This window comes from Furipterus horrens, unplaced genomic scaffold (assembly GCF_987537825.1).
Source record: "Furipterus horrens unplaced genomic scaffold, mFurHor1.1.pri manual_scaffold_10, whole genome shotgun sequence".
Taxonomy (NCBI): domain Eukaryota; kingdom Metazoa; phylum Chordata; class Mammalia; order Chiroptera; family Furipteridae; genus Furipterus; species Furipterus horrens.
Genome location: NW_028327180.1, coordinates 2379603 through 2400677, shown reverse-complemented (window position 1 = coordinate 2400677; position 21075 = coordinate 2379603). Strand labels below are relative to the sequence as shown.

Genomic DNA, 21075 nt, shown 5'->3' with positions numbered 1-21075 from the left:
TTGTGTTTGGTGTATCAATAAACTTTATTGCTTCCTTAAACATACAGGTTTATTATCTCAAAAAAACAAAACAAAACAAAACACACCCACAGTATTTTACTTTTTAAGAATTAAATTCCAAATAGCTACCTTTCCTTAAGTGTGTTTTGTTTAAATTGGGGAAGAATTGCTCCCTAAAGAGATATGGTAACATTGGATACAATTAAAAACCAGTAACTTCTTTGTCTCATTGGAGCACGTCTGGTATTTTTGTAATTCTTCCAAGTGGGACGTGCTGAAACGCTGGCTGTTTGAGGCTTCTGGAAAACTCACTACCTCGGTCTAGCCTGAGTCTCTCACGAGCTACCTCCTTTGGGTTGTTTGCTCAGTCTCTCTAGGCCTCAGTTTTATTATTTCTAAAATGACAGATAAATTCCTTTGATCCTTAAGATTCCATCTGACTAAAATTCCATGAGTCTTTTCTCCTAGAAGAAATGCTGCTCTTGAATTTTAAAATGTGTGGGGTTTTTTTGTTTGTTTGGTTTTTAAAAGACTTTAAATTTTGCTGGAACATATTCCTTGGAAAGTCCCGTTGGATGTTTTTAAGATTCAGTTTTTAAAAATCCCTACGCCTGATGCACGTGGAAACCGTTACCGTTCCTGGGGTACAAAGGCCCCAGGGACACGCACTTGATTCTCTGTGGGTTCAGCTAAGCCTCACCGCGAGGCACGAGGCACAGGGACGCCGTGCAGTGACGGGGGCCACGGACGGCAGGAAGACGACCGAGCTGGCCGATTTCTCTCTTCCTTCCCCAGGAAACTCGTGCCTGCAGGGCTGCGGAGCCTCCGGGAGGGAGCGGGCCGAGCGGGGAGGAGGGCGCCTCCCGCCGCCCTGCCTGCTGGCCTGAGTCAGGACTCGTCCCCTCCCCCTCCGCGCTCCCATCCCAGTCCCGCTCGCGTCCTAGCAAGTGATGCTGGCGGAGCAGGCGCGGGCCACGGAGCAGGCAGCGCCCGCGCCCCGCGCAGCCCCGAGCCGACTCCTCGCAGCCGCCGTGCGCTGGGGGGTGGGCGCCAGCGCAGCGGAATCGGCTACCGTCTCCCTCCGCTGGGTGTCCGGCTGCGCCGCGGGGTCCTCCTCGCCCCCCTCCCGGGGCTGAGTGGGGCCGCCGGGGCCGCGGGAGGCGGGCCGGGGGCGCAGCGGGGAGGCAACGCGGCGGAGGCGGAGGCCGGCGGCAGGCATCCCCTCGCTCCTCCGACCGAGGCCGGCGTGATGTCCACCAAGGTCAGGAAGTGCAAGGAGCAGGCGAGGGTGACCTTCCCCGAGCCTGAGGGAGAGGAGGAGGAGGAGGAGGAGGGCGAGGACGTGGACACCGAGCAGCAGCGCCGCCGGCGGGCCTGGAGGGGCGTCAACGGGGGGCTGGAGACGCGCTGGGCGCCCTCGCCGCGGGAACTGTACGGCCACCGCCCGCCGCCCTGGTCCCCGGGGCCCGACACGTGAGTACCGGCCGCTGTAGCCCGGGAGGGAGGCGCCCCCGCTGCCCGCGACGTGCCGGGGACCCCAGACCCAATCCCTTCTGATTCTGGGACCGAGCCCTGGATTGGGGCGCAGAACCGCCCCGCGGACCGACACCAAGGACTCCGGGCTCGCTCTCCTGCCTGTGAACGCTCCCTCTCCTACAGCCGCGAACACGCGCGCTACGGCCGGTGGGCTGGGAACCCCTGGGAGAAGGGCCCCCGGGAGCCCGCGCTCACTCAGGGGGTCAAGGCAGGCAGCGTGCGCATAGCCCCGGGCGCGCGTGCTCCCCGACTTGTCCCTGCGTCCGGGCGCGAGCTGCCCCGGAATGTGGGTCCCCTCGGACGCCCCGGGCCGTCGGGGCGCAGGGAGGGACCGTGTGTGTGATGCAGAGCGTGGGAAGAAGGCGCGTGGGGTCGCCTGGTTTCCCGACGGCCCCTTCACAGGGAAGTCTGGATCGGGAGCCCCAGCGGGCTCCCCGGGAGCGAGCGGTGCGGGAACTGCTTCGCCGGTGACTTGGGCTGCAGTCAGGGCGGCTCAGGGTCGGCAGCTGCGTCTTTTTAAAGCGAAGGTGGAGGTCGACTCCCGAATGTGTCGGAAGGAGCAACTTTGCTTCGTTCCCGGATCTGCGAGACCCAGAGGAGATGGCAAGAGGGTGATGCGTTTTACAGGGCGCAGGCTCACTGGTGCTCTGGACACGCACGTCGGGCTTTACTGTCTGTTGGAGGAAGAGCGCGCACATCTAGGGAGGAAGCGGGGGTGGGACGCGGCGGTGGCCCTGCCGCCCGGGGCCCGACACAGCGCACCTGGGCCGGGGGAGGTGGTTCTGCAGCGCCACCTGCTGCCGCGCGGGCCGCCGGGACCCACCGACCGCGGGGAACAGCGGGAGTCGTAGGTCGCCCGCCCAGGGAAGGGTTTGGCTTTGAAATGAGGGGCGCAGCCCGTTATTAAACGCAGGTGTTGCTGAAGACGGGCCTGGCTGGAAGTAAGGGGGTCCGCAGGGATTTAAGCACCGTCGGCTCGCTTCCCTGCCTCCCTAGGGTTTGAAGCCGTGCCCCACTTTTTCTTTTGTCAACCTGCTTTTTAGAACCCTGCTCAGTTTCTTGATTCTTTAACATTTTTCTCTTTTACCTTAAATTCACACTAAATTGGACACCAGAGTGCTCTTAGCTGAGGACGTGGGGCGGAGCAGGGCGCCCTCTCCTTCTGCCTTTGGCGCTTCAGGCCCATTCCACAAGGCGCTGGGCACACGCTCTGGACCTGCTGCCCAAGGGCTGACCGAGCACCTTCCTATCTGTGTGCTGAGTTTACATAACTCAGCAAATAAGCGCTGTGCTGTACTGATTACTAGAGTGCTTCAGAAGGCCCAGTCATCTTAAGGAGCTAGACATTAAGAAACTTTTCTTCCCTTCTTCTTCTGGAGGCAGGGCAGCAAGCTTTCCATGTTTAGTTGAGGCCTGTGACTTGGTAACGTCAGAGACTAGCTTGATACCCCTTGCAGAGATTAGCTCTTCATTCCATCTGAGTAGGAAGGGCCCGGGTTCATAGCTCAAGGGTGAACGAGCAGCCCTGGGCCGGGATTGGAGGACGACAGCCCCAGGGCTCTCTTCTGAAGGCGGAATAGAAGGAAGGCAGGAGATGGAACCCACTTCCGCCCAGGAGATTCCTCCGCCTGATGTATTATTCATTTCACTGCTCCATGCCTCAGGATTTTATTTGGGAAATTTAAACAGACTGACTCAGGAGGAGGAATGTCATCTGTTGTATCAAAAACAAGACTCAAAAAAAAAAAAAAAAAACTTTGATAGAACTCTCACTTCAGTCAGTGATTTGAACCAAGACTTCCTTTATCCCATTCCTGAAGACGTTTCGGTTGTAATATATGGATGAACTCCAGAAAGGCATTTGAAGGCGTTCTCGTGGATTTCGCTTCAAAGCTCTTTCTTAGGCGTTGACATGTGCAAAGGGCAGGCCAGGTGCAACGAGCCACAGAGGCCACAAAGATGGGTGTGGCGTCTTGTCTGCGCTCAAGGAATTTAAAACCTCCTGAGGGAGAGGTGGAAACAAAACTGACCACGGCTGAATATGCCCTACGTTAGAGTAGAATGAGCACCATAAACACACACGCGGGCACCAAGCACAAAGGAGAGCTGGACCGTCCGGGTTGTGGAGAGATCCAGGGAGCCTTTGGGGGCCTTCAGAGGTGCATAGGCCAGGGCGCAGAGACACAGGGGGCAGTTTGTTCGAGCCCCCTCCCCTCGCCCCCTCCCCACGTGCCAGTCATGTCCAGGGAACAGGAGCTGAGTGTGGTTGGAGCGTAGAGTGGGGGTAGGGAAGCAGTGCGACGTGGCTGAGCGTGTTGGTTCGGGGCGTTGGTGTGCGGGGCCTTACATTCCAGGAGGAGGCGAGAGGGAGGCGTTGACTACTTCCAAGCAGCGTCGGTTTGATCAAGGCTACTCTGAGCGCTGGGCGAACTGAAGTGGGAGCTGGCAGGATGCGGAGGAGTAAGTGAGGGGGTGTTGTGGCTCTCTGGGCTGAGGTTAGGGTCTGTGACGCGGTGCCGGTGGGATGGAAACGGTGCGGGGGGAGATCAGGAGAGAGAATACAGTTTGGAATCTTCGGGAACCTGCAACTAACTGCCCGGAAGGGGTTGACGGGAAGAGCAGGGTCTGAGGTGACTTGCTGGTTTAAACCTAGATGACTAAGTGATCACTAATCTCGTTTTTGAAAGTAAAAGAGCAAGGAGGAGGGTCCTTGTTTTCAGATAATTCTGATAGAGACGTCAAACAGAAAGCTGGAGCTGCAAATCCTCACAGAATTTGAAAGTCTGCTATCTGATGGGAATTGTTACTGAGTCCTGTGAGTAGTGATATCACCGGAGAAGGAATGTGATGGCAAAAACAAAGGGGCCTAGGCTCCCTTATCTAAGGGAAATATTTTGTTAGAGGGCAGAGAGAGAGAGAGAGAGAAGCAAGCACAGGGCACAGACGAGGATGAAGGCTCGCGTGGTGCTAAGGCCAGGCTGCCTAGAGAGAAGAGTTTCAAGAACAGGGAAGAACTGACCCACACTTGTCAAGTATACTCGATAAACCAAGACAGAAACTTAGGACTCTACTTTGAGGAAGAAGAATCGATCCTTATAGTAATGTACGTGCAAAAAAACCTTTAGGTCTCTTATCTTACACAGAGAAAGACTTCTAGAAAAGAGGGCCCTGTTTGGTGTTTCTTTGGATTTTCATAGTCAACGCAGTCATGTGCGTTTACCTAATACTGCCTTGGATCACACCTCTTTAAAGCAGGTTTTATCGTCATCATCATGTGGCAAAGGAGGACATTGGTGCTCCATTTCTAAGGTTACTTGGCAAATCAATGACAGAGCTTCTGTACTGAATACAGTGTTGCTAGCTCTAGTCATTAGCACTCTGGCCTTACCCATTCTGCATCACTGCAGCTCTGTCTCCTTTACCAGCATCTCCCCACGTCCCACAGTCCGGGCCACCAGTTCACTCTCTGCTCCTGTGTTACTTGACATTCTGAGATTCCACACAGAAGTTCTTTCCTTCCGCACGTGCTGAGGGCAGGCTTGCAAATGTCTTTCGGTTTCAGGAAGATGAAATCTGTGTTGCTGTTCTTTGTTCTCCTTGTTGTTTAGGGGGTAGTTTTGGGGAGCAGATGGAATAAGAAAGGCCTTTATTCCATCACCTTGAAACCAGACACTTCTATGATATGTTTTTGGTATTCACTTAGGGCCTACTGAGACAATATCCGTAACAGAGCCAAGGTCGCAGAAGGAAGAACATTCTGAATCGTGAGCACTCTTATTCGGCACGTGGAGTAGAGGGTAACCTGGGTGGTGTGAACTGAGGGTCATCTGAAGGCCCCCACCTAACACTGTCTCTGTCCCGCACGAAGATGACCGACCCCCCTTCAGTGCATGCTCAGGGACAGTGAATGGCCACCGAGCAGCCTTCCTTTCCAGCATGCCCTCAGCTCTACACAGCATGGGTCTGGCCGGGGACGAGGCCAATGGCCTGGACTTGGGAGCTGTTGGGTGGCCAGGTCACACTTGTGCATAAGGGTTCAGCAGTGGCTTTATGAGAATCCTTCGGATTTCCTAGCGTTTTGTCTTTTATTTAGCATCTAAGTCAGGGATATTTGTCTACAAGGATCTAGTCCAAAAGAATCCCCCTTTTGTCTTTGTCCTAGTCAAACAATAGGTGACAATATGGATTTGGTTCTAGATCTTCTTAAACAATGAGATTTAAATGTCCACACATGTGTGACCGGAAAGAGTATGACAGTGGTGATATTCTTTTGCATTTCTAAATACATTTTGTCAAGTGGGACCGGTGCATGTAGAGCCTCCGTTGGAAAGTAGGTCGCAGGGGGCTGAGATACGAGCAAGCGTCTTCAGACCTCAGAATTTGACCTTGGACAATAAGTGATAATGATAGAAAACCAGATCCCTTTGCTTCTCATAACATTAGCGGTTCATATCTATATAAGTGATCATGACTAATATATTTAAATAGCCGAATACGAGCTTCTTCTGGGTAAGAAGAAGTTTTTATTTTATTTTTGAGTTTCATCAGCCATCTACCAAAATCCAGACACATGGGTTGCAGAGGGCCGATCTCTGCCCGTAAGGGTGCTGCTGACTGTTGTCGAGACGGGCAGGAGAGCAGACGGTCACAGGGCGTGCCGCGGTAGTCCGGAGCGAGGCACTCAGCAGACACCATTCCTGGAGGCAGAAACACCTAGAAGGCTCCAGTACTTCCTTGGGCTCCTACATTTAAGAAGTAGCATTAAACCCCGGCTGGTGTGGCTCAGTGGATTGAGCACCAGCCTGCAAACGAAAGGGTCGCCAGTTTGATTCCCTGTCAGGGCACAGGCCTGGGCTGTGGGCCAGGTCCCCAGTTGGGGGTGTGCGAGAGGCAGCCACACATTGATGCTTCTCTCCCTCCCTTTCCCTCTCTCTAAAAATAAGTAAATAAAATCTGAAAAAAAGGTATTATCAAGACGTCATGCCGATGACGGTTAGGGGTCCTCCCCTTTGCTCCCGGTGGACCTTCAGCAGGGACACACTGTGAAATGGCTTTGTGCTTCTCTGGCTTCAGCTGCTGAGGGGCCTCACATGGCCTCAGTGAGCAGGGTGACAGGGAAGGACATGGAGAGAGGGGGGGCCCAGCCCTCCTCCTCGAATACACACAGTTCCTCTGAGTCACTGCGAGGACAACTGCTGGATTCGCATGTGTCTACTAGATGTATCTAAACACTGTGTGGAGCGTTCTGGACGCAACACAGACCAGCAGGACCTCTCAGGGGTCTCGTGGCTGCGGAGACCCAACCATCTCTCTAGACCTGGGAGCACTGGAATCTTGGCGTTTTCCTTTCTTGGTGGGATGTCTTTAGGGATGAAAGAGGCGCTTTCCTGTTTCTTAAGTGGAGAGCTGCACCTTGCCGCTTGGGTGGCTCCTGTGACATTCTGTCACTTAGCCAATCGTGGTGTCAAGACGCAGCCTCAGGGCCGGTGCTGTGGGACATGGCCCTGCCGGAACCCCACGTCCCATCCACCAGAGCCTGGTCGCACTGATGGGGCACCTTCTGTAAGCCTTGCACGCTGCACACTTCAACGTGTGTTTTGATGACATGACTGAGGCCCTTCATCAGCTGCCCTTTCCTCCTCCCCAGCACGCTCACCTGTGAGACGCACCACACAGAGGCAGGTGTCCCCAGGGGCAGCTGTGTTGCTGGCAGGTGCCTGCTTGCCAGGGGGACAGTGGAGCTTGTCTGTTTTTGACTTCTCATCTGTGACCTTCCTGTCCTTTGTCAGTGCCCGCGGTCATTTCCCCTTCCAATTAGCACCACCCAGCACCGCAGCTAGCGTGGGGGCTGCTCCCACTCTGTCCCCTCCTCTGTGCTTTCCTTGCCGCTCATCTGCTGCCGTGGCGCCTGCTGCTCTTCCTGCCCTTCACACGGTGACAGACCGGGTCCTTGCCGGCCGGCGCAGTCACCTTCATCGGGGTGGCGAACACATCAGTCCAGATTATTCGGTGTGATTCTCATCGTTTTGGCTCATGTGGGCAGTGCTACCACTTGGCCTGCATCCTTGCCGGGGAGATGGAGTAGCTGGTTAGTTCTCTGCCTTTCAGCAAAGGATTTCAGGTGGCTCCTTTGATAGTGTCCATTGCTGCTGAGCGCGAAAGAGCTGGGGATTCAATCCAGAGCCATAGAAACCATTCTTGACAGAACCAGAATGCTCTGGCACATAAGCTAAACGTATATTTACTACTGTTATTCTGAGTCGCAAACTGTTACTCATTTTTCTTACGCCCTAGACGCAGCATGGCAAGTAGAGCGAGCCTGGCGCAGGCCCCCTAAGCTCACCTCCCAGGTCTCTGTCTTCCAGAGACCTTCAGAAGTCACCGTTCCAACCAGGTCTCTTCCCCTGGAGTTAGTGCCTGTTCACGGTCGTTTTGAACATCCTCTGCCCTACATTGGGCACTGGCGAGGTGTATAAAACACACTAGGAAGCATGACGCATTTACCTTCAGGTGACCTCGGGGGACCTGAGTATCCAAGGAGACAGTAATCAAGGGGACGACTAACGTGAAGTGCGCGGATTCGGGGCAGACTGGCAGCGTCACAGAGGACAGGCTGCAGTGGCCGGGGGGGTCGCAGCCAGCGCCAGAGACGCAGTGTTTCTGAGTGAACAGCCTCCTGCAGGTGTTTGGCGATCACCTGTGAGGCCTTGCCCCCTGCCTGCAGACACGCGGTGCCCGCCGGGCCGTGGGGGTAGGCAGGACGAGAGCCGGCGGCGGGGGGAAACGGGAGGCGCACCCGGAGGCAGGGGCAGCAGGTCCGGAAGCCGGACGGCCTGCGTGAGCAGCAGCGAGGCCCCCCTGTCGCTCCCCTGGACCAGGGCTTTCCCCCGGGCTGCCCGCCCACTGACTGCGAGAGCCGACAGTGAACCAAACTGTGGTTCCACCTAGTTTTTTAAACTTCGTTTTGCATTCTGCTTGCTGAGCAGACACTTAATCTCATTCAACACGTGAATGAAGCCATCGGCAAATGAAGCAAAAGGCTTGCCCTGCCTGACCAGGGGCTTGGGCAGCTAGGACAGGGCCCCCGTCCCTTTAGCCTGTGTCCAAGGGGCCTTTGCCTGCTGATTTCTAACCCCGCCCCCTGCCCGAGTCCCCACAAGGGTCCAGAGTCTCTTTATGGTTCGGGGCACTCCAGAGAGTTGCTATGAGGCCGATGTCACTGGTCTTAGTTGGATATTATAAAGTACATTTTCTTGTGAAGGAAATTCTCTCTCTCACGCAGATAAAATTGCTCAGCCTCTCAGAAAGCCGGCCCTTCCCCTGCTCTTCTCTGTAGCGTCTGGGCTTCGGGGGAGGGGAGCCCATGTGTCCCCTGGAGGGAACATGTGTACTTGGTGGCCTCTGACTTCTGGTCCCTGGGCGATGTTTGTTGTCTGCTCGGGTGCTGCCTGTCAGCGGAAGTGACTTGATCTCGGCTGCCCTGCCTTTGTTAGGGCCCAGCTGTGCTCCCTGGAGCCCGAGGTTTCAGCTCAGCTCCCACGGGCTGCAGAACAGGGTGCCTGCAGGATGGATCCCGGTCCAGCTCACAGCCCCCGTGGTCGTCCAAGCTTGGTGCAGGTTCCCTGGCTGTCCTCGAAGGGTCCACCCTATGAGAGGACCCGACACAGCCCTCTCCATTCTGCTGCTTGACCAGGCTGGCTGGTCGCAGACGTCCAGACAGAGTAAGCAGAACGAGGCCCCCGCCCTCCGTGGGTCCTCAGCCTGTCGGATCCGCACGTTGACTGTCCCTTGCCTTCTGCCCCAGGACAGGAAGCACTGAGGCCATGCTGCCTCATCTGCAGGATGAGGGCACCCTGGGACCGGGCTCCTTCAGAATTAACTGGAGGACACGGGAATGGAGCAAACCCTTCCTCAAGACAATTTCCCTTTCCCAAAGTTCTGTTTGGAGAATCCCGTTTTCCTTGCAGGACGCTGCTAATCACCTTGCTCCTGCTGTTTGCACTGCCAACTAAAACCTGTCTTCTCCCTGGCCCTGAACACACCCACCCACCCAGCTCTCTAGGTCACCTAGGTCACACCTCACGCCTGCGCAGGGGTCCCAAGTCAGCCAGGGCAAAGATCTTGCACTTGGAAAAGCACAAGAGAGAAGCACCTTACTCGTTTTTCACAGCATACCCTGCTAGCACAGGTGTGCCCTTGATAGCACAGAAAGAAGCTGAGTGATACATTTACAAGGTGGCAACAGCAAGGAAAGGAGGCTGGCTGGGCAGGTGGGGCGGGCTGTCGGTGCCCCTGGAAGTCAGCCAGGGGATTCTAGTTTTCATTTGCGCCTTTGAGAGACGTGTGATGGTGTAAGCAGAGTTTAAGGAGAGCAAGGTGCTGGGGGTGACTGTGGGGTCCAAAGAGGAAAACTGGGACGGCATGAAGCATCAGGAAGAGGCGGAGTCCTAGCGCTGCTTTGTACTGGGTGTAGTCTTGGGCACTCTCTTATGAGCTCAGTTTTCTTGTGCAGGAAACAGAAAATAATGCCTGCTTCATAGTGGTGTTAGGAGAATCACTGATGATCATGCGTGAAAAACATGTACATGCCAGGTCTTCAGTCAAGTGCGCGTGCCTTTCCTCATGCTGTGTCGGCGGAGAGTTGCTGTCATGATCCAGCCATGACCTTGGAAGGTGCTGCTGGCAGGGAGACCTGGAAGGAAGGGACCAGATGAGAAGCATTCCCAAAGAGAGGCTTCAGGTTGCCGTGATTGGCCAGTGACTCACAGATGACCTTGAAATTGCTAAACCTGAATCAGCAGCCTGAGATGCTGGGTGCTGGCTTCAGGGAGAAGGGGCACTTTAGAGTGATCAGGGGACAGAGAGCTGTGCCTGTGGAATCACGTGAGAGGACAGGGCCCAGGAAGAGACTTGGGGGCTCCCCTGAACAGATAGATATTGGTTGAGTATACACTCCCGGTGGACACAGGGTAATGATACATGAAGCATGACGTTCCCGTGCAGAGATCGGCAGTGGCCACTTGTCTGGGGAGGTATTTATTGTATTAACACTCTATTTTTAAAAAAGAAGTTAGATAATCATAAAATAGGTTTAAAACGCATGGAATACAGGATCATTGATTTAAGGGCTATGTGAGAAATTGTTTCGGAGGGGAAGGCTGCGTCAGCATCCTGGGAACGGAAGGTGAAGGTAACAGCACTTTTAGATCTCAGCTAAGTTCCTGGATACCGTGGGCCAGAAAAAAAATGAAATTTAAATTTAAAAGGCTAGGGTTGTATAGTTTATATTATCAGATTAAAGGAAGCAAACTTATGTAGAGAGAGGGGTACGGCCAGCTCCCTCTTTGCCAGGGTCACAGGGAGGCGCGGGTACCTGGGTGGCTTCTGCCACTGTTCCCCCTGAAAGCCATTTTCTGCGGAACAGGAGCCGCTGTCCGCATAGTGGGGGGGTGGCAGCTCCCGGGTTCAGGCCGCCCAGGTACAGGTGTGCGTCAGAGGGGCGCTGTTGCCACCGACCCGGGCGCTGCGGGCTCCAGCAGGGCCCTAGTGACCCACAGTTTTTTTTCCGTGGCTGCGGGTTAGGGCCATGGACGGAAGCCCATCCCTGAGGCGCAAGACGCTGATCCGGGAGAAGGGCCGGCGCCAGGCCGTGCGGGGCCCGGCCTTCATGTTCAACGACCGCAGCACCAGCCTCACGGCGGAGGAGGAGCGCTTCCTGGACGCCGCCGAGTACGGCAACATCCCCGTGGTGCGCAAGATGCTGGAGGAGTCCAAGACGCTCAACGTGAACTGCGTGGACTACATGGGCCAGAACGCGCTGCAGCTGGCCGTGGGCAATGAGCACCTGGAGGTGACAGAGCTGCTGCTCAAGAAGGAGAACCTGGCGCGCATCGGGGACGCGCTGCTGTTGGCCATCAGCAAGGGCTACGTGCGCATCGTGGAGGCCATCCTCAACCACCCCGGCTTCACGGCCAGCGGGCGCCTGACGCTGAGCCCCTGCGAGCAGGAGCTGCAGGACGACGACTTCTACGCGTACGACGAGGACGGCACGCGCTTCTCGCCCGACATCACGCCCATCATCCTGGCGGCGCACTGCCAGAAGTACGAGGTGGTGCACATGCTGCTGCTGCGCGGCGCGCGCATCGAGCGGCCGCACGACTACTTCTGCAAGTGCGGGGACTGCACCGAGAAGCAGGGCCACGACTCCTTCAGCCACTCGCGCTCCCGGATCAACGCCTACAGGGGCCTGGCCAGCCCGGCGTACCTGTCGCTGTCCAGCGAGGACCCCGTGCTCACCGCCCTGGAGCTCAGCAACGAGCTGGCCAAGCTGGCCAACATCGAGAAGGAGTTCAAGGTAAGCTGAGCGCCCCCGCGGCCGCCCTGCCCCCCAACCAATGTTGCCCCGTGGGTGGATTTCACATCTCCAGGGACTGGGAGAGTCGCTCAGAAGGATGTTGATGATGGTCCCTGCTCAGCATGGTGCTTTGGAAAATTTGCTTCAGGGGGCCTGGGGATGTGCTGGGTCCGAGAACTGCCCTTCTGGGGCTGCTCTGTGTTCTAGGAAAGTATCAAGGAGAGCACAAGGCTTCTCCCCCTTTTGTCTGAAGGAGGTGTTTGGTGTGACCGGCTCCCTTCCAAATTCTTCCTTCTCTTGTGGTTAGCTGTACGGCAGGGCGCAACATGCAAGGAGTCTTAGTGCACAGCCTACTGGCCCAAACACTCGTGCATCCCTTTGGATTGGAAGTTAAAAGACTGATAGAGAACCCTCCCAAGGTCATGTCATGAATACGACAAAAATGCCGCTCCCTGAAACCCGCGCTTGTGCAATCAGCGGGGGAGCAGAAATCAAGGACAGAGGAGTGTTTTACTTTAAAGGGTTTTCTGTTGGTTTGTTTTTAACGAGTGAATGTTTTTCCTGGACCTTATCTCCAGGCAAAGCAGTATTATTCGTTTTTTAAAAAATTAGACATTAATGCAGAGCCTTTTCTTTTTCAATTGCTACATCCTTCTCTGCATTTTGGATGAGTCTCCCCATGAAATCTGGGGCAGGAGGTGACTGCATTAGTCGTGGCGAAGGTCCGTCAGACTGGTTTTCCGCAGGGGCTCGTCTCCCATTGTCTGTGTAAGAAGGTGACTGTACACATCGGTTTCTTGAATCATTTTCTGGATCTTAAGTTCACCTTTTTTTTTAGGCCAGCGTTCTGATGACAGGTCCCAGAAGGAGCGATCATTCTGTCTTTCAGAGCTTGTTACAGTTTTTCAGACTTAAGCGAGATTCGCATAAATGTAACTAGCCATGTAATGTAGTGCAGGCTAAGGGGTTGCAGGAACACGGTAGGGAAGTTTTGTGGGTTTTTTCCTCTTCCATTCACACCAAATTCCTAGATGTGGATCTACCCGCATCTTGTCCAGGTGGAGCTCTGGCCACAGGATAAGCTTATGTTATTCCATTACAGTTTTTTTCTGATAGAAAAGCTACACATATTTATTATAATAATTTTGGAAAAATATGAAGAATAAAATAAATAGCACCTTGTATCTACTCCCTTTGAAGAGATTCATTATGAGATATTTGAAGGACCTATTTCCTTGGACCCAGAGAATAGAAAAACATTCAGGTAAAGGAGTTCTAAATGCTACTTCTTTATTTTGACATAGTAAAAAATATAATTCTAAGTTTATTTGCCATTTTCAAGTATTATGCTAACCTTCTTTTTATGCATTCTGCTTGATAGATATTGAAAAGTGTATAAAAAAGATTCTACAAAAGGGAATATTTTCTAAGACTACGTTTTACTATTTACGAACGGTGGTGCAGTGTGCAGTTCTGTGCAGAGAACTTATCTCAGTAAAGCCAGGGTTAAAAATCCTGTCATTCATAGTTTTCCCCTGAAACCGGCTAAATCTACATCAATAATACTTAGAATCTCCTTTACCCTGACTTAAAGAGTCACTTTTGATAATCTTTCAAAGGTGGGAAAATAGTACAAGTAAAGAGGTAAAAAATAATAATAAAATAAAAAATAAAAGGAGAAAACGCACCTGGCCTTCAGAAGGATGCATAAAAGCAACCAGACGTCCAAGGGCATGTGAACATCGTCTTCGCTTGCCACTCCTGGGTCTGAATTATACAGGGAGCGCTCGGGAAGCGGAACCTTCTCTCGCGTTCTTGAGGAGCCGTGGTCTCCAGACACCACAGGCCCCCGCCCCTGACTGAATGTTCCTCTTCTTCCTCATTATTGCCTTCTTACCTGCCCTCCCTTCTCCTCCTTGCCCTCGCGTCCCACACGCATGACCGTCTGTCCGGGCTTGGACAGGCGGAGAAATCGGCTCTCACGGCTCTGAGCTGGGACGCTGCGCTCTGCAGGCCTGGACGTGACGCTCGCTGTGGAGACACGCAGCTGCCCTGAGCTGCCCTGTCCTCTGTATTCCTTCCAGAGGACTTTGAGTTCCAAGTACAAGTTTGAAATGAAATAGCAGACGGTGTGCTCCCCAGTGAAAAAGAGGTGCCTTGTCCCTTTCCAGCCAGGTACCCCTGTTTCATTGTTTTGTGGCCTGTGAGATCTAGCAACCTCCCCCTCCACTGCCATCATGTGGGTGCTTCGGAGAAGGCTCCCAGCCGCCCTGTCCTTTCCAAAATTCCTTAAAGAACACGGGAGTCCTGGTGCCAGAAATACCTGAAGGTCATTACCCCGAGAGGTTGAATACGCTCAGATATAGATTTAGATAAATTAATGGAGGACAGCGTGGCGACAGGTTATTAACGTAATATTTTGGGTGTGCAAATGCCGTCTGTAGCTATTCTGGGAAACAGGACAGTGGACAGGATGGACCCTGGGTCTAATCCTCCAAGTGTCAGAGGCAAGCAAGCTAGTCATTTATTAAGCTATGAGAACATAGAGTGAGATTTCCTAATTCTGAGCCAGTGAGGCACTTCTTTGCAAAAAAAAAAAAAAAAAAAAAAAAAAAAGCTATTTGCCTTTCCTGGGCCTCAGTTCTCCTCTCTTTAAAGCAGAAAAGCAATTTCAACTATTATCACGGTTGGGCTGTAGGGAAGAGAAAAACGAATATAATCCTAAAGCAAGACAGCATTTTGTAACAGGCAGATATTCCAGGAGTCTTTTGGCTAAACAGACTTCCCATGTTACAAATGGGACAGCAAAGGCTATGGCCAAGGCCCCGTCTGCTGGGCCTAGATTTGGGAGTCTCGGGTCCCCGTCCTAAGTACCCCATCTCACATGCTGTACCTGGCAATGCCGGAGCCCCTCGGTAGTACCTGATGTGTACCAAGCACACTCTAAGCGCTGAATGCTTGCAGTAGCAACGTTAGGTCGGCTTATTCTCATCAGAAAGGCCGAGTAACTTCCACAAGATCACACAGCTTGCAAGTGGTGGTTGCGGCATGTGAACCCAGGAAGTCTGGCTTCAGACTGACGCTGTAACCACTACACTGACTTTGTCGTTCGGGAGAGGCTCAGACAGGACCCAGCCTGAACTTCCATTTTCCTCTTAAGGATAAAAAGTGATTGAAAACAGGATGAAAAGGAATTAGAATGGCCCTGGCTCGGGTGGCTCAGTGGATTGAGCACCAGCCTGGGACGAGAGGGTCGCTGGTTCGATTCCCAGTCAGGGCACAGGCCTGGGTTGTGGGCCGGGCAGAAAACACAGAGCAGGCAAGTGGTCGGAGCTGTGAAGTGACGTGAGGCGGGACCTCCTGGTAAAACTAACAGCCACATTTTTACAAATAACGAGTCATTAGCTGCGTGTTACTGTCGAAGTGATTCCTACGTCTCCTTCACGCATGGAAGACAGTCTCTTGTTTCTGCTCCATGGTGCGGGGGCCGTTCTCTGTTGTAGCAAATCTTATAGAACAGTCTGAGCTGAAGAGCAACATGAGGGAATGTCATCTAAACAATTACATTAAAAGGGCAGCTTTCCATGGAAACAGGCGTGGACTTAATACTTCTTCTGGATGCTATAATAAAGTATTTCATTAGCCTTTCAGGCGTGGAAGGCAGAGGGATATATAGCTGACACGCTGCATAGGAACCAGAGACTGAACATTTTATTAATTTTATCAGTGGCCTGGTCCCAGCTTCAATGGAAACCAGGGGCTGAAGTTTTTATTCATGTTATCTGTTCCCGTATGAGGGGAAAAGGATTAGCTGTAACTGTGCTGTCTCTGCGTTTCTGATGTCGGAAATGGAAACTGTTCTAGGCTGGGTAACCTTTAAACAGTGTCTCCTCTTCTTGTTTATTTTAGTTGGTGATGTGATTGTTGCCCATTGCATCACATAAATGAATGATTTACGGGACAAAATTGGGATTCTTCCTGCCTTTTGAAACAGTATCCTTTAAAATGTGGGTTTGGGATGCCCAGAATTTGGAAGTTCTGCTGTGCAAAGTATTACTTAGTTAATAGACACATGCAGCGTCTCAGGACATGTTGAAAGGAGGAATTCTATTTTCCTCGAGTGTACCGGATTAGATTGTCATCTGGTTAACTTTCTTAGTGGGCTGTGGTTTCAGTGAAAGCCGCAGAAGTGGAGCTGGGCTTTCAGAAGGAAGACACTATCCTAGGATGATCACTGACACCGTATGGGAGCCTAAGGGGAGAAACCGAGCTCCCTGCAGAAGGTAGCAGGGAAGGCTGCCCACTGCCGCCTGCCTCATACCCGTCTGCACACACACGCGAACGAAGGGAAAGATCACCAGGTTGTTCTCAGCAACGTGTTAGTTCCCGGGGCCTGGAAATTTTCTCTTGAGTGTTGATACCCACAGTCCTTGAGAAGGCACTGATTTATAATGTGGCGCGTCCCTTCCCGAGGTTCTGCAGGACACGAAAATGTGCCCTGCAGCCAAACAAGGAAAAATGCCCACTCGCTCTGCTGGTTCCTGTCCAGCTCTTTACAGTCCCTACAAGCCAGTCATTCCCAGACATCAGGCCCGAGCTCTGAGAATTGACACTGACCCACGGCACGTGCCGTCGGGCTGCAGGGGTGAGGAGTGCACTTCGGGACGCATTGTCTGCATCAAGGCAGGGGATCATACACTGGATACGTGATTCTCACGTGCAGGCCATCTTCTGTGTCAAATCGCCACTTTAGAAAGATCACCATTTAAAATTCTTTTTCATTGTACACCAACAAATAAAAAAATACACACATAAATAAATAAATAAAAATAACTGATAAAATTTTTTTTTTTATTATACAAATGGTTTTGTTCAGGCTTTAAGAAAACTTGTTTATCTGCACAAAAGAGAGAGCACTCTTTCTGATCCTTTGGTCTCTCAGCATCAGCATGTGACCAGCATGTCCTGAAACAGGCTGATGACGGATGTGCACCTTCAGAGCTGTCTCACGCGGTGGGCAGGTTGCAGACGGTCAGGGCTCAGCGGGTGGAGGATCAAATCCCGCCAACCCTAACTCACCAAGCCTAGCGTCCACGTAGCGGCTGCAGCTCCCTAGCCAGAGGAAGGGGCACCTTCTTCCAATGCACAGAAAACCTAAACACTTTCCATGGACTTCAAGCGCCTTCTTTGTATTAAGCTCTAAACCTCTCGTTCTTAGAATGACTACCGGAAGCTGTCCATGCAATGCAAAGACTTCGTGGTGGGCGTGCTGGACCTCTGCCGGGACTCAGAGGAGGTGGAAGCAATTCTGAATGGAGACCTGGACTCAGCAGAGCCCGCGGAGGTACAGAGGCACAAGGCTTCACTGAGTCGCGTCAAACTTGCCATTAAGTATGAAGTCAAAAAGGTGAGTGGTCCGCTGTCATCCCGCGCCATGTTGGAAAAGATGGGAATGTCCGCTGTGCCATAATTCCAGGACTTTTTTTTTTCCATAATAAGTATAGACGTTATTGGGAAAACATTCTTCTTCTTCATGAAGCATCATGGTAATGTTGGGGGTCAAATATCAGGCTTCTGATTCTTTCCACATTTTATAGGTTATGAGACCTTAGATAAATCATGAGGCTTATTTAAATTTCAGTCTTTTTCTATAAAAGGAGGATAAAATATCTCTTACCTATCTGAGTTTTGGTGGGATTTCGATGGATTAAGATATGACAACGAAGGCTGTAAACTGCCCGTTATAATGCAAGGAATAGGACGGTGAAGCATGAAGACCCTCAGTACACGTCAAAGTAAAATCACTTTCCAAGGCGTCGTCGTTACAAGCTAATGAAATTGGCCCGACCGCCCTCCCCCCGGTGCTTCTTGCTAGCAGAGGTTTTGCCATATTGGAAAAAAGAAGATAATTTTGAGTAAGATGGATGTCAAAGCACTTTTAGAAACCTGTCCGGACACTTATTCACAGGTCTTGCGATATGAATCTCTTCTCGTGAGCATCGGAGAGGGGAGGATTGATTTCCGCTGGCGCAGGGCCTCGAGCTTGGGTTGAAAGTCTCGTGGGGGCAGAGACAGCTCACCTGCGGGCGGGCGTGTGGCGACTAAGCAGGCTGTCTCGCAGACTGAAAGTCCCCCTGCGTGTTCGCTGTAAATAAGTCGGCATATAGATGATAACGCATGATGCGTCATTAATAATAAACTTGCTGTCAGTCACCTATCAGGCAGCAGTGACAAAAAGAATATATTTGGAACTGAAAGGAGATTTAAGACTTTGCAGGTGTTTCTGATTAGTTTTTTTATGCTACACAATGAATATTCATTAAAGTTTTGATTTGGAATGTTCATTTTTAATGTATATAAGAACTCTCTTCTGGGATGCCCAAAAAAGCACCACGTAATCCTTCTTTTTTCTTTCTCTCTCTTAAAGGCCACCTTTGCTGCTCACTCAGCACTCACCCATCTGCCCCAGCAGAGAGAGAAAACACGCCACCCACTCCTTCCGCCATATCCCCCACATCTCCTTCCTAGTCTCCAAGAAAAATCTCTTCTGGGATAGCAAGGCTGCATGAACCCCTTCCCCTCAACTGTGGCCCTGGCTATAGGAAAGGCATTTCAAAATAACTTTACATGTTACAGAATTGTTCCCCTGATAACAAAATAAACTCATATTTATTCATATCGGCCCATCATGTCACCAAGGATCCCAGTTATGTCATGGTGGGCTGTTCGGTCCCATAAGAGACTCAGGCAGCCTCTCCTGCCACTGCCTAAATCTGCCCCAGGTCTGGGTCAGGGACTGAGTCTGCCAACTTCTCTCCGGGCTCAGGGCCCCAGGAGCTGGGGTCCTCCCTAAGAATCACACCACGAGTTTACCCAGGCCCGAGAGTCTCCTGGCAGTTCATCCAGGAATGAAAACACAAACGACCTGCGTAGGAGGGGTCTGAACATGAATCTAATGAGTCTTCCTCCTGCAGGGTTACGTTTAAGTGCAGAACAGCCATCTAGAAGAGAGACAGGCAGCAATGTAAACACACAGTAATCCCCAGGGTACACAGAGAAAGCCCAGACGTGGAGCCACACAGTGAGGGGGGGGGGGGTGTACACCTCAGAGGCCTCCAGTGCATGTGCCAGCTCAGTCCCGACCCCTGGCCGTGCAGCCTCTGGGCTGGTGTGTGCCCAGACACCAAGAGGTGATGGAACCTGGTACACCCGGCCGGTTCGCAATCCAGAAAGCCCGTGCCATGGAAGTTCTCTGCTTATGCACCACAGTTTACGAACTTTGAAAAGAAGATGGCATGATCTAGGTTTTATCCACCAGAATATCTTATTTCAAATTGTATGACCTGGGGCTCCAACAGTGAAATTAGAAACAAAACAGCGTTCCTGCCCTGTTTTTACACCCAAGTATACCCACAGGGCCAGTCTTGTAAAGGCTGATGGAAAGAGCGTGTAATGTGAATTTTTTTAAAGTTGAACATGATCTACAAGTTGTTTTCCAAGGCCTTCCCTGAATGGTGCTTTGGTTTACAATTTTTAGTCATTGTTAGCAGGGAAGAAAAAGTTTTTCCTCAATGCCACAGTAGTTTTATTCCACGCAAAGGCTGAGATTCTCCTGTGTGTCAGTCATGCTGCCTTTAAATCAGAAAACCTTGACTAAGGCTATTAGTTCTGGAATGATTTCAATTTGCTGGTCCGCTGATGTCAGGAAACAGCGTACAGGTTTTCTCCGGCTGGCTGGGGCCGGGGTGGCAGCAAAAGGAAGTTTTTCTCGAGGTGAAACAGTCTTAAGAGATAAAGGTCACCACCCTATTTTGAAGTCACTGAAAAAAGCAAAACTTGTCTCCTGCAGGGATTAGTTTGTGGGCCCTCACTCACTATGATTGCATTTGTTTTATTTTCTGTTTCAAATGTTCCTTGTGTACCCATGTTAGAATTTAAAGTCACTGGAGGAAAATATCCACTTGTGTTTCCTTCCTGTGGATTAAAAGACATCAGCAGGTGCCGTATGGTGGTGTTTATTACCTCCGTTAGGTGGAGGGCAAGGTTAGCACTATAGGAAACACACCTGTTCAGCTGGACGGTCCAGCATGGCAAGAAAAGAGCAAACATGATGTGGACGGGTACTGACCATAGATGAAGTGTTTGCGCTGCATGCGTGGGTCACTGTGGGTCACAGAGGGACCATCACCTGTGTGCCATGCAGAAAGGATCCATTTCTGTCAAGTCTTTGAGGCTGTAACCTTATTCGGTGTAACGACTGCCATGCAGCACATCTTCAAGTTTAAAGACTCGCTGGAGGAGGAGGACCGGGACGCGGGAGCCATGCTACAACCTGAGTGTTTCTGTCCCCGAGGGCTCGAGACCTACGAAAGAAAGGCTGGACACTCACAGGAGGGAAGTCTGCCCACCGGTTCCACACGGACACGCCCACTGGCCTGTTGACCTCGTGGCCATTTTCTCTCTTGCTCCAACCCTTGGCCTACTACACAGGGCACGTTGACTTCCCAAGCGGTCATCTGACTTGGCGACGTCACATCCTCTACCTGTGGCTTTCCCAGGATGCTCCGCTCCCCATCCCAAGCCAAGCCTGCAGTCACAGGCCCACCTTTTATTTGCATCCACCTAACTTCCCACAGGTGCGGACCCTCTAAACACCAAGACATTTGGGCCAACATTCAAATTGAGACTATGCTAAATGCTGATTATTTATCTTAGCAAGCGTATGAGTGCAGGCCTCCTTTCTAATAGTGGTTTTTTACATTTATTAATAGCTTACTGGGGGCCCGCAACTGGGGCCGCTCATCACTTCACATAATGGTGGTGCTTCTGTTTTCATTTTCTTGGACCCACGGCCGAAGCTCCCAGCAGGGGCTCTGCCATCTTGGAGAGAGGGTGAGTGAGAGAGAGGGACAGACTGTTATGGATTGTAGAGGAGATGAGGATTTCTCATGGAGGAGGAGGGTAGAGCAGGAAGGAAATGATCCAGCAGACACAGAGGGGCAGGAGTGGACATTTGCAGTTTTCAAGAATCCCAGGAAGTGGTCACAGAGACCACTGGAAGCCTTCAACCTTGACTGTGTCTACACTTTGTACCATGAGTTCAAATACTGACTGCACCGACCTTGAAATACAGTTCTCGAAAGTCAGAACTTTGGGAGAGTGACAGAATCTTGAGTTTGGAAAGA

The 21075-nt window shown here is 51.9% G+C and overlaps 1 protein-coding gene across 2 annotated transcripts in view; it reads left to right on the top strand.

Annotated features, from left to right (window-relative positions):
- The first annotated feature begins 1206 nt into the window (after nt 1–1206).
- Nucleotides 1207–21075, top strand: part of TRPC3 (transient receptor potential cation channel subfamily C member 3) — a 47612-nt gene continuing 27743 nt past the window's right edge. For both annotated transcript variants that reach the window (XM_090288758.1, XM_090288757.1), the window contains exons 1-3: nt 1207–1473; nt 11119–11890; nt 17109–17297. In XM_090288758.1, the coding sequence (XP_090144884.1) occupies nt 1250–1473; nt 11119–11890; nt 17109–17297 (1185 nt within the window). In that variant the 5' untranslated portion in view covers nt 1207–1249. The remainder of the gene's footprint in view (nt 1474–11118; nt 11891–17108; nt 17298–21075) is intronic.